At 54.3% G+C, this 15,660-nt stretch overlaps 1 protein-coding gene across 2 annotated transcripts in view; it reads right to left on the bottom strand.

Annotated features, from left to right (window-relative positions):
• Positions 1-2,425: 2,425 nt before the first annotated feature.
• The window catches only part of LYRM4 (LYR motif containing 4), a 106,909-nt gene continuing 93,674 nt past the window's right edge, over positions 2,426-15,660 (bottom strand). For both annotated transcript variants that reach the window (XM_072945738.1, XM_072945739.1), the window contains one exon: positions 2,426-2,863. In XM_072945738.1, coding sequence (XP_072801839.1) covers positions 2,835-2,863 — 29 coding nt within the window. In that variant the 3' untranslated portion in view covers positions 2,426-2,834. The remainder of the gene's footprint in view (positions 2,864-15,660) is intronic.

The raw sequence follows: 15,660 nt of genomic DNA, 5'->3' as shown, positions 1-15,660 counted from the left end.
GAGGGGAGGGGCCTGCACCTGCGGACGCCCGGAGAGGCTCAGGGTCTGTCTTCACACCTGCAGATTCGAGGGTGGGAGCAGGCGAGCTCCAGCGACCCCCGGCTCCGACACTGCCATCTTTGTGACTCCTGCCCAGCCCCCCCGCCCCCTTGGCTCCTGGATGTCGGGCTGCACACTGTTTGTGTTCAGGGACTGAGATGCTGGTGAGGCTACGGATGAAGGGAGGTGAAGGTGACTGCTGCTCGGTGGCAGCGGAATAGAGGAAAAGCAGCCTATGTCAACTGCACGACGGTCATCCAGTTCCAGCCCAAGAAACACAGCCACACACTTGGCCATACAAGGTCTCCTGGGATTAAAGCCTCACAGCCAGACCGACCGAATGTCATCTCTGAAGGTCTAGAAAACCGCGATGCTGGGTTTCGTCTCAGGAGAAGTGAACTTACAGTGTGGTGTTTCTCATTTTCTCCGTGTCGGCACTGCAAAGCAACCTCTAGACCTCGGCCTGAACCCCGCCCTCGGAACAGTCACGTGCGAGTCTGTGAGGCTGGCCGATGGGGGACATCTCCTCGTGGGCTCCCTCGTGGGCTCCCTCGTCCCAAGTCCCTCGGCTGGGCCTCGTCAAGCACGTGGAATGCTTTCCGACAGACCACAAGCCACCGCCCCCAGGCATGTCACTTCTGTCAATGCTCTGGAGTCACCTTTGGGTCCTCTGAAGTGGGGACACCCCTGCAAGGCTCTGCCTGCCAAATGCCCTGGGAATTTGGGGACCTGCTCATGGCTTTTACGTCACAGAATTCCCCTTCATGACTTTCCAGATTCCAAATGCATGATTAATTTTATCCAAGTTGCAAAAATTAGCTGTTTATTAAGGCTTTGGGCATGTTCAGACCCATCCTCGTGGTTTAAAGAACATAAAAGCCGCCCGCTGTCTAAGGCCTGCAAAACGAGGTCAGGATGCTCGCTCCTCTGTCTCTGTGACTAAAACCTGGAGGGAGAGCCCCCCGTGGAGCTGTTACTCTGCTGGCGATGCGACACTTTGCAGGGAGAGGGTCGACTCTGGACTGCAGCTTCCGAATAGCAGCTGCTGTAGTTAATTCAGTACAAATCAGAGGTGAGGCCTGCTGGCTGGTACTGTTGTCAGGCATAGCTGCTCTGGAAGGACCACGTGCCTTACTGAGGCTAGTGGGACGCACCCCAGAGCCGCACACCTGGGCTGAGACGCTGCCCGTGAGTCAGCTGGGGGGCATCCGCTCACCCGCTCACCATCTGCTGAACGGTATCCTCACACTGCAGCCCTGACCTACACAAGGACCACCTCTAGGGGTGACAGATCTGGACCCACCAACAAACCGCATCGGCCTCACAGGCACTCAGGACTGTGCCTACGGGCACCAGCATCCTGAGTCGCGACGTGAACCACTACGAGTTTCGCCCGTTCTGGACGCACTGTCACAACAAAGTCTACAATCTGTGGAGGGATGGGCAGACGTGGTCTTAACACGGGAGTGAGGACGAGGACCCGGGCCCTCACGCTCAGTCACAGGACTGTGAGAATTACAGTGACGGGGGAGTGGTTCAGCGGCAGGGCGGTGACAGTCACAGCTTTTTTTGGACCTGTAACTATGTATGTGAGTCTACTCCCAACCCACATGGGAGCATGAATTCACGCGGTATTGTTTACGAAGGTAGACAAGAAATCGCCCAGTGTGTGGGTCCCTCACATGGTCCCCAGAGGCCACGCCAGCTGTTTAACACCTTCTTCCCATGTTTTGCACTGATGTGTTTCCGAGGATAAATGCACACAAATACTCTTTTTGACTTGCAGCATACTCAAAGTTCAGAGCTTCCCAAACTGGCTAAATGCTAAAAAAGAAACATCAGGAGAGCTTTACAAACGCATTTACGAATCATCACGCCACGCTTCTCACTACGTCAGGATGCGCAGCGCTGAGCAAGGTCTTTCTAAAAACCCTCAAACTCTCCAGGTGGCTGCGACTCAGTGAGTGACCCTGGGGAAGCACTTCTCAAAGCTCGGCGTGCACTGGAGTCAGCTGGGGGATTACGTGGAAGATTCTGATTCAACAGGTTTGGGGAGGGGCCCAAGATTCTGCATTTCCAACAAGCTCCCCAGTGGAGCCGAGGCTGCTGATCCTGAGACCGCGCTCAGCAGCAGGTGGTAGGCACCTGCCCCCAGGTGTGCGCCCACACGCGGCCACCTCTGTGGGTGCACGGGGCCCAGGCCTCCACCGCAGGGCGCGCCCTCTACCTCTTCAGTCCTGCCCTACTCCCTGCTGCCCCCAAATCTCTACAGGTGCCTGGACCTGCCTTTGCAAAATGGGTTGGACCGTCCCTGCCGGCCCCCCCACCGCCCTTTCCTGGCCCGGCAGCAGCAGGAAATGAAAGTGCATTTATCACACCGAATGTGTCTGGTGTAGAAGGCTTTTCAGGAGATAATTCTGTTTATTGTCAAGGACCAAGAAACAAAGTCTGGAAATGCTCTCTACAAGGGCTGAGGAGCTGCGAGAGGGGCGGGTGGAGGAGACACAATCATACACAGCGTTCTTCTGAGGAGCCCAGCTCTTCCTCTTGACACTGGACCCATGGAGAGACGGCTGCCCCTTGCACTCTGGCTGTGGAAGAATGGAAACCTCGCTCAGTCTGTCAGATCCCAGAGGGCGGGCAGAGCCAGGGGCTATTTAGAGCTGATGCAGGAGGCCACATGTGGTCTGCGCGGAGCCCCCGAGCCAAGCAGGATGGATGCTGAAGGGTGGTCCACGGCGGCGGGTCCCACTCCCTAGGTCCTGGGCTTCTCTTGATTCTCAATGATAAGCTTGTCAGTCGAATACAGTTGGCCGATGTGGACCTGGAGGCAAAGAGAAGACACGGATCAGGAACCAGGGACTCCGTCAGCTGCTAAAGCTCAGCAAGGCACTTCCAGTGTCTCGGTGTGGACAGGCGCTGCTGCAGGCCATCCTGGGAACTGCACCGAGGGGCAGCGTGCAGACACCAGACTGCGCTGGCTAATTCCCGGCACCGTCTACCCCACTCTCCTCGCTGTGAGGAGGGGAGATGCCCACTCACTCCTGTTTGCCGTCCTGAGCAGGTGAGACTGCCCACCAGGCCCCCTGAGCCACCCAGCTGTGTGCACAGCCACTCCTCCCCCAGCAGGACGTCCCGCCTTTAGGACCATTTCTTCCGTCAGGACAGGCTCTCACCATGAGGCGTCAATGAGCTCTGCCCACGTGTGGGCGGGAGAGGCATCGCATCACGGGCCACGCAAGCAGCCCCGTGGACGGCACTGTTCACTCCCTCCCCGCCCCTCTCCCCCACCCTTTCCTTTCTCAGGGTCCTTCTTGAGGACGTGTCTCTGTCAGTGCCCAAAAGTTCCCACTGTCCCGGGGGATGCTGGAGCCACAGCCTGGTCCCTCCTTTGCAACAAAGGATCCTCTGTCATAATTTTTCCTCTAAACGCACTTCCTGGTTGACACTTTCTTAGGACCAGGAAGAAGAGGTGAAGAAAGCATTTCAGAGCAGTTGGCCACCCACTATGGGTAATTTGGGGTGACTGTTCTTTAAGCAAACGAGGGAATCGCCCAGAGGCTAGAGAAGCCACCCAGCGTGGCCGGGGGTCAGCATCGAGACCCTTGCTGGTTCTCCCTCCTGCCTTGATGCTCTGCTTTAGACTGGCGGCCCGGGAAAGGGGGTTATGTCAACACCACCAAGGTCCCGGGGTGCTCTTTCACTGACAGCCCCAGGAGGCCGTCCCTGTGCCTTTTGCTGGGTCTCCCAGGTCCCACTTGCAGCAAGTGCCCTGGTGGCCAGGAGCACCGGTAACTCACAAGCACTGAGGTGGGGTCGGGGGGAGGGGAGAGGTGGGAGCAGACACGTCGTCTAGAAAGGAAGCGGACGGACAGAGCGGAGATGAGGGGAGTGAGGAGGATCACGCAGGTACTGTTAATTTCAAGTGAATCCCTTAATTAAAGAAAGAGATGAAAACCCCAGCACCATTCATTCCTACAAGAGTTGGAGCCACGAGTTTTGCTCCCATGTCCTCGGTCTTCCTTCCTCCCATCAGCGTAAGAACACACGTGGCTTCTGATGCACGTGGACGGGGTGGGCGTGGATGCTGTGCACCACACTGAATAGTCACAAACCACCTCCAGCTCACGGATGGGGTCTCTAAGGACCCGTGACAATTACGAGGAGCAAGCACAGGGGCTCGTCAGCCTGACGACCTGAGAAGCTGCTGGGTGAGCTGAGGCCGAGACTACTGACCATGGAGAAGAGGACGGTGAGCGGTGTCCTCCATGCGGGGTATCACGTGGCTTTATTGTCACATACCGACTCCACAGACAAATGGACCACTGTCACTGACTTTCAGGTTAAATACCAACGATTTTAAAAGAAAAAGGAATCATTATTTTGATTTTTTTTAAAACAATGCTATGGGTCTCATTTATTTAAAACTGTATTTCTCACCCTCATATTAAAGTAGTTAATAAAGATAATTTTATATAACAGCTCAAATGGTCAGTTCCCTGATGGGAGCTGGTTTTATATTAAACTGGTCTCGGAGGTTCATCAGGAACCGCTCTAAGAAGCGTCTGAAATTCCATGTTCTGGGAGGGCCCGCCTGGGTTCATCGTTTTCTCCTGGCTCCGGGGGCAAGTGGGGGTCAGGAGGGCTCCGGGCTGTTCAGAGATGGATGGGAAAGCTGTGAGGAGCAGGCAGTGCAGGTGGGGACAGAGGTGGGGCCAGACGGGCTCCTTCTAAAGCTCAGCTTCTGGGACTAAGACGCTTGTCCTGGACGTAGGACCCGCCCAGTCTCAGACAGCTCCGGTCCCAGCCGTGTCCCCGAATGGCCCAGCGTCGACCCGCGTGTTCCTTATGTTCTGACACGTGGGTAGAGAAGGGCCCAGTGTGGGAGGCAGGACCCCCTGGCTGTAGCCCTGGCTCTGCCGATCACCCGTGACACCACCCACCCCCGCCTCTGGCCTCAGCGCCCTCACCTGGAGCACGAGCGCCCTGGCTACTCCTAGCTGGGCTTCACGGTCCCCTGCTGCTCCAACGGTCTTTGGACCCTCAGCAAAGTTGGCAGACGTCAAAAGAAAGACGCGCGAGGTCCCTGAGCTAGTGTGGCACCTACATGGGACAAGAGGCAGCTGGGGAACCCAGCCAGGGGACATCACTGCGGACAGAGACAAGAATGGATGTGCCGCAGTGATGGGAGGTATAATGGGCTTCCTGCCGCCTCCGGGGGGGCCAGCTCTCTTCCTCCTAATGTGTCCTGCCGGCTCCCAGCAGCCGGGAGGGATCTCGTGAAGCCGGCTGTCCCCTCTCCCTGCAACCTGCCTGGACCACCTGGGTGGTCTGTGCACGGGGCCTGTGGGAGGTGATGTGCTCATTTGGTGTCTGCCTGTCCCGTCTCTGTCCCTCTGCTCTGGGAGCCCCTCAACAGCAGGGCAGGCGACCCACGCACACTGTGTCCCTGGGTCCCACAGTCCTGGCTGACAGCAGATCTGCTGTCAGGTGGACAAGAGAAGGAATCGGAGCAAAGACAGCGGAGAGGAAAGGGCTCTCCCCATTTTTCCTCCTTTCTGCCTGGAATATACACCTGAAGGATGGCTGGAACATCAGCAGCCATCTAGCACTATGAGGTTAAGTTTGATGTGGGAGCCACACACTGAAGATGAGAGGCAGGAAGGAGGTGCCTGGGTTCTGGATGACCATGGGGCCACCATACGGGCCAAACGGCTAGCTTACTTCCAACTTTCTTTTTTTTTTTTTCACATGAGAGAAAAGTAAAACTCCACGTTTTTAAAGCTACAGTTGTTTGGGTTTCTTGTTATACACAACGAAACCAAACCCTGACTGATATGAATGCATGTTGTGAATTTTAATTGTAGACTATATGACTCATGATGAAAAGGTCACTGCAGACAAGGAGGTGAGCTGCATCCTAGGATCAGTGAAAACAATGTTCCTATCACCTGGGGAGGTGCCACTGACAGATAGTCTGGAAGTTTCTAAAGTTTAAACAAAACTACAGGGGACTTACAAAGATCTCTCCCTCAATGTTTGCTGTAGAGTATGGGGCTACTAATCTTTCAGCATTTTTTTTCCTGTCTAGTCTTTTAATTCACTTACAGATTTAAAATGTATGTGTGTATACAGACAAACAGAATATTTAAACTTGGAATCGTATCATAACTTGCTTTTTTTTAAACTTAACTTTATATCCTTATGACATTAAATACTCCTTGAAAGGATATTTTTAATTACTGTATAAAGTTCCATTGTATAGAGGTGCCATAATTTACTTAATCATTCTCATAGAATGAACGTTTACAGAATTTCCACGTATGGTAATGCGATTACCATTCTTATGTGTAAGTCTTTTACAGCATCTCTGATCTTTTTTTCTCATATCATAAAAGGCTTCTAGACATGGAATTCTTAGGTACACAGGTATGAATATTTTTATCGTTCTTGATCTTTCAAAACTACTTTCCAAAAATGTGCATTTCCCTGACAACCAACACTGCCCTTGATGGGCTGCTGGAAGGCTCGGCAGTGTGTTCACCACGCTGCAGAAGGAACACATGTCCTCCCCTCACTCAGCAGGGACACTGAGTCACAGGGCACTCTACTGCCACCCCATGCCTGTGTCTGGCTCCTCAGCATGAACGTCAGTGACCGACGGGGAGCAGGAGGAAGGAGGGTCCACGTTCTGTCCGGCTCGGCTGCCTTCACGGACTGGGCGCAGTGAGAACCTGACAACTAGAAATACCAGCATCTGCTACCCCTGGTTATGAGGCTCCACTAGTTCTAAACCCTGACCTCCAAGTGACCACGCGGCACTTTGGGGGTGAGCTACTGGTGGGAATGTGGAACTGATAAAGGCAGGTCAATAAAGAAAGCGAGAAGCCACTGGCTATAACATGAACGTTGGCTCATGGGTAAGCAAAATCATGTGATTTAAATTCGGCCCAGCAGAGGGTTTAAAGCTATAACCCAGGGCTATAAGGGATCACCCCTGAGCAGTTACAGAAGAGGTACGGGCAACATTCAGTTCACTCAGGGAGGAAATATTGAAAAGTCATCTCGAGGGCTATTGAGATGAGGCCATGAATGTTTGTTTGTGTAACGGTTCTGTCGCATTTATTTGGGCTGTAAAATTGTCAGCTCGCCTCGGGGGGCTGGCCTGGGACGGATGCTGCGATGCTAATGGCAGAACCGTCACTCTAAGCTGCAGGTGAAGGACGTGGTCAGTGGAGGTAAGGAACTGCAATTAGTGACTTCAGTTTGCAGTCGCTCTGGGGCCCCGAACTGGCCACACCAGAAAATGACCATGAGTAAATTGGTCATTAAAGCCGGCCGCACTTTCACCCTATCAACTTTGGGAGTTGGCATTAGATTCCATTAGAAAAATACACAGATTACTCAACTGCAAGTAGACAGGATGACTGGATGGCTCAGAGAAACTGATGAGCTCTGGGACTCATTAGACAAAAATCCTGCTGGGGAGGAAGGAGCGGAGTGGGACGCAGAGAAATGAAATGTGGCCCCAGTTTCAGGTCTTCGCTGCTGCCCTCATCTGAAGCGGTGCACGTCTCCTCGGAACGCATCTCAGCCTGACTCAGACGCAGTGCACCTGGGCGCAGTCGCCAGGGTGTGGGCGGTGGGGAGGCAGCGGTGGGGCTGCGTCCTGAGTGTTACACGGTGGCGCTGTGGGAATCAGCTGAGATACGGGACTTGACGAAAAAGTACCGACTGCCCCAGATACTTCCTAGGGCCCAAATCTTTCAGCCGTCTTCACGCTGCTGGGAGGATTCAATGAGAATAGTACTTGGCATGCGGGCAGAGCTCGTTAAATGTGACTCACGTGCGCGGCCCATCTGCTGTCAAGTTCAATGCCACAGGTCTCAGATCCTGACCTCGAGGTCTTGAAGGCCCCTCACCCTCAGCTGTAAGCATCTACGATTCTTTAATTATTAAACCCACCCACACTGTGGAGAGGGTGCCAGGGATGCCTGAGACCTCCAGCTGCTGCTGAGCTCGAGCTTTCTGGGCAGGACTCGGGCGCTCTCGGGGACAGAGGGCCCTGCTTCCGTCCAGGAGGGCCCGTGATGCTGCCAGCAGCTCAGAGCAGCCTGGAGCCAGAAGGATGTGCCCCGGGCACTGGAAAGTTGTGGACAGACATGGACAGACGGGGACATCCGGCTACGCTGGTGAAGCCGAGGGGTGGACCGTCCCTGCTCTCTTCCCTCTCTGAGGACGGCAAACCCCCCAAGCAGGGAGGAGTCCCTGCCCGAAGGGGGACAGCGACTATCCATGCCTCTGCCACTGTGGTGATCATGCTGGTGCTCGTAATGATGATAACGCTATGACTACTAAACATCGATGATCATGATGAAAGCAACAGGGACATGTAATGAGCACCTGCTGTATACTAGGTGCTCTTCTAAGCACCCAACCAATTAAATCAATTAACTGGAAGTATTTAATTCTTTTACTCTCACAACAACTTTGTGAAGAAGATCAGATCAGCATTAGTTCTCTGGCTTTCACAGGCGCTTCATTTCTGTATTTGGAAGGGCTGAAATCGCTCAAATGGACGTGCCCTTCCATTTCACAGGTAAGAGGCAACGTCTCGGTGGTAACCTTAATAGGGAATGTGTGTGATTTTTAAAAAGACTGCAAAACTTAGAAATACAAAATAAGTTTGAATAAAATGATATATATACCCTGTTCATGGAAAGACTGAGTCATATAAAAATGTCAGTCTTTTGCCAAATTATATTTAACACAATGATAATAAAAATCCCAACAGGAGTTTTTGGAGATACTTGAGAAAATGACTTTAATGCTTACTTAACTGAATATGAAGTCAAGAATAAGAAAGAACATATAGAGAAGAGGAAGATATTAAAGCATTTTGGGGATACAGTTAAAAGAGAGAAATGAACAGAATAGAAGAGAGTTCGAAACCAGGCTCTGCTGTCCAGAAGCAGTGTTTCCTTCACAAACTCATGCCCGTGGGGCTGGGGGTTAGCCCGGGGCTGCCGTGACTGGAACGTCTCTTTGCAGTCTCCTGCTGATCCTCACGTAACTGACGTATTCTGCTCCATAACATATTTTTTTTACACTCATTTTAGTATAAAAATGTTTCCTCAAGTTGCCCAGTGACTCAGGCCCTTCAGGAAGATACACGGTATTTGTCCTGGGCCTTAGGGTGCCGCCCGACGCCCCAGCTTGTGAGGCATGCCTTAGCGATATCACTCTTCCCTGGATGGCCACACCTGACAGGTCCCCTGCAGGTTCTGCCCCTGCCACGCGCCTGCCTGCGCCGTGGAAGGCGAGCTGATCGCCTGTGCCCCTCCTCCGCCCCGCAATGGCTACAGCAACGTCAGACAACGTCCCACGCTGCCTGCCACCCGCACGGTAACGCCTCTGCTGAGATCCCAGCGCCGAGTCCCTGTCACAGCCCAGCCACAGGCCAGTCACTTGCCATGACCAACACTTTTCAGACAGACCATTTTTACCACACTTCATGTGTCCTAATAATTTTTAAAGAAGCAAAGTGAGAAAGAGATTCATGAAATTATATATAATTTCCCCCAGTTTTTCTGTTTGGCAACAAGCTGTAGTATGAAACCCAAACTTAACGAGACAGGTCACATGGTCTTCCTCTAAAAATAGCTCTCGAGGCACATGCGTCTTTCCCTTGTCGGCTTCAGAGCCTGAGCTGTTCTTCACAATGTTCACGTGTGGTAACGTAACAGTGCTCCTTGTAATTCTGCCATCATTTTGTGCGAGGGGAGAACACCCGAGGCACTCAGATGGGATCTGTGAAAACTCAGTCCACGGCTAAAAAAGTCAGTTTAAGAACCCAGGGAGGGGTCTCTTTGTGCTCCCCTGCCCGCGTGCCCCATCTCCACTCAGCTCTGTGAGCCCTGAATTCCAGACACTGGCTATTTCCGGTGTGGATGGCGGTGGTGGGGGGCTGACCTCTGTCTCCCCTGTGATGCTCCTGGCAGAGTGAAGAACAAATTCAGATGGCCCCCTAAACCTTGCGTCCCCGTGAACAGTCACTGTGTTCCATCCTCGCCTGTAGGGACGGGGAGAAGCCGGGTGCAAGCGTGTGTGCTCTCATCGGCGAGGCCACACGTGCGGCTCCCGCCCCGGGTCCCAGTATGACAGCTAACAGGGCCTCCTTCTCCTCAAGGTCCCGGTTCAGATGATGAATTACATGGTTGCCCTTTTATCCACTGTTGTCAGATTTCTGGACCATTCCGTAGTTTTTCTGCATGCCTGAGGTTTGGTTAAAAAAAAAAAAGCCCATAATGTGACGGCTTCTTCCTTTCATTTCCCAGGCCATGAGAGTAAAGGAAATGGAACCATTTCAATGGCCCTCAGAGAGCTGTGGGCCCCGCTGCCCCACACACGTGGCAACGGCCCACAGCACAGGGCCCGCTTCCTGGACACACGTGGCCCGGCCCCCCGGACCTTCTCACTAGGGACGTGGGGGGACGTGGGGTGACGTCCTCACTCCCCTGCCTCTGCTTCCCTGATCTCAGGGGGTTCAGGGAGGGTGTTTATTATTACTATTAAACGACTGTCAGTTTTTCCCCCAGGGAGTGAATACTTCTCCCGGAACAGAACCCAGGGCTAATGCCTTCCACCTGGATAGAGCCCTTCCCGAAGGCAGAGCAGGGACTGGACGACCAGGTGGGGAGGGGGCGTCGCCACGCCTTACAGCGCTGCGCTGAATGCCACACTGCTACCGCAGGCTGGCATGTGTCCTCCTGTCCCCGCACACCTATTCTCTGGAGGCGAGGGCGCTCGTGGATGACTTCTGCCTGCTGGTTTGGATGCTGCTCGGGGGAGCAGAGGGTCAGCCATCACGAGACAGGTGCTAGCTGTCCCCCCGCCACGCTCACCCACTGCCCTCCACCCTGGGGATGGGCGCAGAGCTGGCCACATTGGGGCCTTGGGCACACAGTCTGCCAGCCGGTGGCCTGAATCCCCGGGGTTGGTGGTAAAAACTGCATAAACAAGGCCCTGTGAGATGACAGCGACCATGTGGCAGGTCAGCACCAGCAACTCAGGACCCAAGCCCTTCCTGGACCCAGGCGTCACGTCAGAGTCAAACCTGGCACGTCCCCGGGGCCTTGACAACAAGAGCCCAGGCAGACCGCCAGGGAGCATGTCCGTCAAAGGTCACGCTCCTGCCGGGGCTCAGCTGCCCCTCAGCCCTGCCCGTGGTGCTCTGGGTCCCCACAGCCTGGGGCCAGGCTGGGGCCCCGGCACCGCTGTGATCAGCTCCAGGTGAGGCCTCGGCCAAGGCTGCACATCCTCGGGTGCTGCCGTGACCAGCCAGTTCCTGACCATGTGCCGCCTGCTGGGGGACTGCTGCTGACAGACCTCACGTGATCAGGCTGCTTTGTGCTGGTTGTCCCTTCAAGGACACTTTCTTCAGGGTCGGAGTGAACTAGCTCTGATTTAAATAGCTGCTTTAGGCAAAGGTAACTGAGAAGGTAAACGCAGCAGAAAAGCTCCGAGGAGGAGACGGGTGCTGTGTTAGGTGACCCACCGCTTCGGACAGCTTGCTTCTGGAGACCTGCGGGTAGATGGTGCTTTGCTGGGTTTTGCTTCGTCGCTCATCGGAGGACAGCACAGAGCGCGGTCACCACGCTGCTGTTTGATTTGACATGTTCCTGTCTGTGTGGAGTTCAAGGTGGGAGGAGCCTTAGCTCAGACGGCCGTCACTGTAACAGATCCACAATCTCCAGAGCCGCAGACCCAGCAGATCCTGAGTTGGGGTCCCAGCACCAAAGAGGTGACACCCAACACTGAAGCGTTTCCAGAGTGTGAACCAGGAGACGCACTTGTAATTCTGTAAAACTCAGGCCTGTGAAATGTGATTTACCGGTCTCTTTAAAAACCTCCCAGGCTGAGTCTGACACTTTCTGGTGTGAAGAAGTCTGGGAGGAGCAAGTGCCCCCAGGGGACGCAAGCAGCTTCCCGCTCCGCCCGCCCCCCGCCCCGGCCCCGGGGCGCTCCAGAACTCTCTCCCCAGCCACCCCCCGCCCTGCAGCTTCCGGCTGGCACCGCCCTGCCTCCGCCGCGTGCACGGAGTCGGGGCAGACGACAGAAGCACACACACGGGAAGCCAGCGCACACGCTCCCCCACAAGCTGCTTTTGCAAGCCCAGCGCCTTCCCACGCCAGGCCACGCAGGGCCACTTCTCACGTCCGCACGGCCGCCTGGGGTGCCTTTGCTCCCACCCCGATGGGACCTGGGGTCAGATGGCTGGCAGCACGTCACCTTCCCAGGGCGTGGGAGCCCTCTGGAGGTGACCCGCAACCTTCAACAATGGCAGGGTCAACGTACACCAGCACGGCTGATCCCCGGGCCCCCTCTGCCTCCCCACGCTGAAGGCACATTGGAAAGAGCACCAAGGGGGACACCGAGAGAAAGCCACCACCAAAACCAGAGCGCCTGGCGGGGCCTCGGAGGGCGAGGGGACCCCAGACGCTGGGGAGCTCTGCTGTGCACCCGGGGAGGCTCCAGCTCGGAGAGAAACACGCCCCCCAACGTTCACAGCAGCGCCACTTACAACAGCCAAGACGTGGAAGCAACCTAAATGTCACTGACAGGTGACTGGACGAAGAAGACGCGGTACATTTATACAAAGGACTACTACTTGGACATAAAAAATGAAATGATGCCACTTGCAGCAACGTGGATGGGCCTGGAGATCATCACTCTAAGCGAAGGGAGCCAGAGAAAGAGAAGTTCCACATGATATCACTTACATGTGGAATCTAAAAAAAGGACACAAACAAACCAATTTATAAAACAGAAACAGACTCACAGACACAGAAAACAAACTTACGGTTATTGGGGGAAAGGGCGCGAGGGATAAATGAGGAGTTTGGGATTAGCAGGTACACACCACTATATACAAAACAGGTAAATATCTAAGTCCTGCTGTACAGCACAGGGAACTATATTCAATACCTTATAACAACCTGTAGTGAAAAAGAGTATGAAAACGAATATACACATATAAATGTGTAACTGAATCACGGTGCTGTACACCAGAAACTAATACCACATTGCAAACTGACTAGACTTAAAAAAAAAAACAACGGAGCTCTACCCTACCCTGAGGAGCCCAGGAGCTCCTGGAAGGCGTCTGAAGAGCTGGCCGCGCAGGTGGGAGGGAGTTGGGGCAACGGACTCAGCAGTGTCAGGCAGTAAGGTCATGCTCCTGCTCACCGTGAGTCCCCGCCACACCTCCTAATCCTGACCCCCCCACGGCCCCCAAGCTGGAAGGGCCTAGGAGACACCTGAGGATCTGTGTAAGGACTCTTGGGGATTCTCAGGAATGTCTGGCCAGGGGACAGGGTAAGGCTGACGATCAGCCGGTAAGTGCCACACTTGTCCATTGTGGCACTCCTTCCACACTTGGTAAACCACCGGTGCTCCCACCCTCCCCCCTTCCCCTTTGCCACGCTGCCTCCTCCTCCAGGAGGCCTGGGCCCACCCAGGGGTCCTCATCTGCGTTGGTGGGCTGTGGTCCTGCTCCAGCTCAGCCAGCTTTTGCTCTGATCGGTCGTGCCCACGCCACATCGGTGGTTAGACACTTGAATATCGCTCTGGGGTAGGGACTTCGGGGAGTGAGTGTGGGCTATGCTGACGAGGGCGGCAGTTTGCAGGGACAGGCTCACGTTTTCTTATTTCTTTCCAGGATTCTGCAGAGGACATGGGAGGACAGCTGGACACAGTGGCCCGCACTTCGGGTCTGAGGAGACAGTCAGCGGGGCTGGCTCTCCCGGGGGCCAGCTCAGTGTGGCGGCTGGGTGCTCCTCAGCGCTCACAGGGTCAGGGAGCCCTCTGCCCAGACCCTGAGCTCTTGTAGGACGTGATGGTTCACCGTACGCAGCCTCAGCGCTGTCCCTGGAGCCCAGTTACTGAACACACCCTCCAGTCGACACCCAGGAAGCAAAGGCCTGACGCCAGAGGGACTCCACTGACCCCCAGACGGCAGTGTCACGTCAGCGTCAGGACAGCTGGCTGCTCTGTCTGCTACTGGTCTCCACCACATAATGGACAGCACAGACCTTTGAGACCTGCCACGAGGTGGACGCTGCCCTGGTGGGTGGAGTAACTGGTCCTTAAACAATCTGCTGTGGGCATTGGCATCGGGAAGCCAACTGCCAACTGGCTCCAAGACGGGACGGAACCAGGCCTCGGAGTCACAAGCGGCAGATGCACCGCCAGCTTGGCAGTGGCCAGGACACGTGGCCCTCCGCCCCTGGGCCTGCCTCCTCTTGCCCCCCAGCAGGATGGGCAGAAGCAGTGGGTGACACGTGCCTGGCAGGTAACCTGGGGACGTCTGTACGGGACCACCGTTCGTCTACCTCTGAGGCCCTCCTGGCTCCCCTGGGAGGAGGAAGCCCAGAGGAGCTCGTGCAGCAGCGGCAGCCTCCCGCCACCCCCTCAAGAAATGGCCATGCTGGCAGGCGCCACGTGCAAATTACGGCTTTCCTCTGAAGCACGGGGACCATCTTTAAACGCGCGCATCTTAACTGTGAAGGGGAAAGTGAAGGAAGTGAGTCTTCCGGCCCCCACTTTCTGCCACGGCTGATTTCACAAAGAGCCCATGGCCATTCTGCTCTGTTACAGGCACCTGCAGTCCAGCAGATGGGCCGTCTTCACTACACTGCTTCCGTGAAATCGGACTACGGTCATTTTACTAAGACTAGGACAACTTCATACTTCCGTGTGTGATAATGATAACTAAAGTCTGCCTAGCATTTACAGGTTACAGGGTTTTGTGCACTTTATTGGAGCACCCGATTCTGACAAGGAACACAGGGCAGGTACCACAGTCATTGTGTCTGTTTGACAGTTAGAGACATCAGGGTCTAGGAGGTAAAGTTAATTTATCCAACAGCACAGGTTTCATGCTTACTGCTCTGACTTGAAGCAAATCTCTAAATTCTAATCCTGTCAGTCTCAGCTAATTCTGTGAATACAGGGTGGTTTTTAAACCCACCATTAAAATAAATTGAAAAAAAAACTCAACCATAATCTCACCACCCTAAATCAACTTTATCTCTGTGTCCTAATTTGGTGACGCTTACATGTGAAAAGCTAGAAGCCACTGTTTACAGTCATGTGCATTACTGCTCGGTGTTCCTAACCCAGAATCCTCGTACCACACACACTTCCCTGGCAAACGTTCCCGGGGAGGTATCCTAAACATGCAATCATTAAAAATGCTGCAGAAGAATATTTAATGACCTGGAAAATATAATTTGAGAGGAAAAGAAAAAGCAGGACACAAGTCATAGTCGAGGGGCAATCGTCACCGGCCTGGATCTCATAGCTCCGCCCCCACCTTACACCCCTTAAGCCCCGCCGCTCTGGGACGCAGGCTGAGGGCTACGCGCTTCACCTGCTCACGGGGCGGGGACCAGGCTGGCAGCTTCACTACCTAGTTTCTCACTTAATTTTTCCAAATATCCTGTCAAATACATAATACATGCATCTTACACATGAACAAACAGAATCTGAGAAGCTCTGTGCCCTGTCAAGTTTTGACAACTGGCACACGGGTTACGGGCTGACGTAACCCATTCCAGG

Source organism: Vicugna pacos, chromosome 20, assembly GCF_048564905.1.
Source record: "Vicugna pacos chromosome 20, VicPac4, whole genome shotgun sequence".
NCBI lineage: Eukaryota > Metazoa > Chordata > Mammalia > Artiodactyla > Camelidae > Vicugna > Vicugna pacos.
Note: the sequence above shows the minus strand (reverse complement) of the source record. Positions and strands in the feature narration are given on the sequence as shown.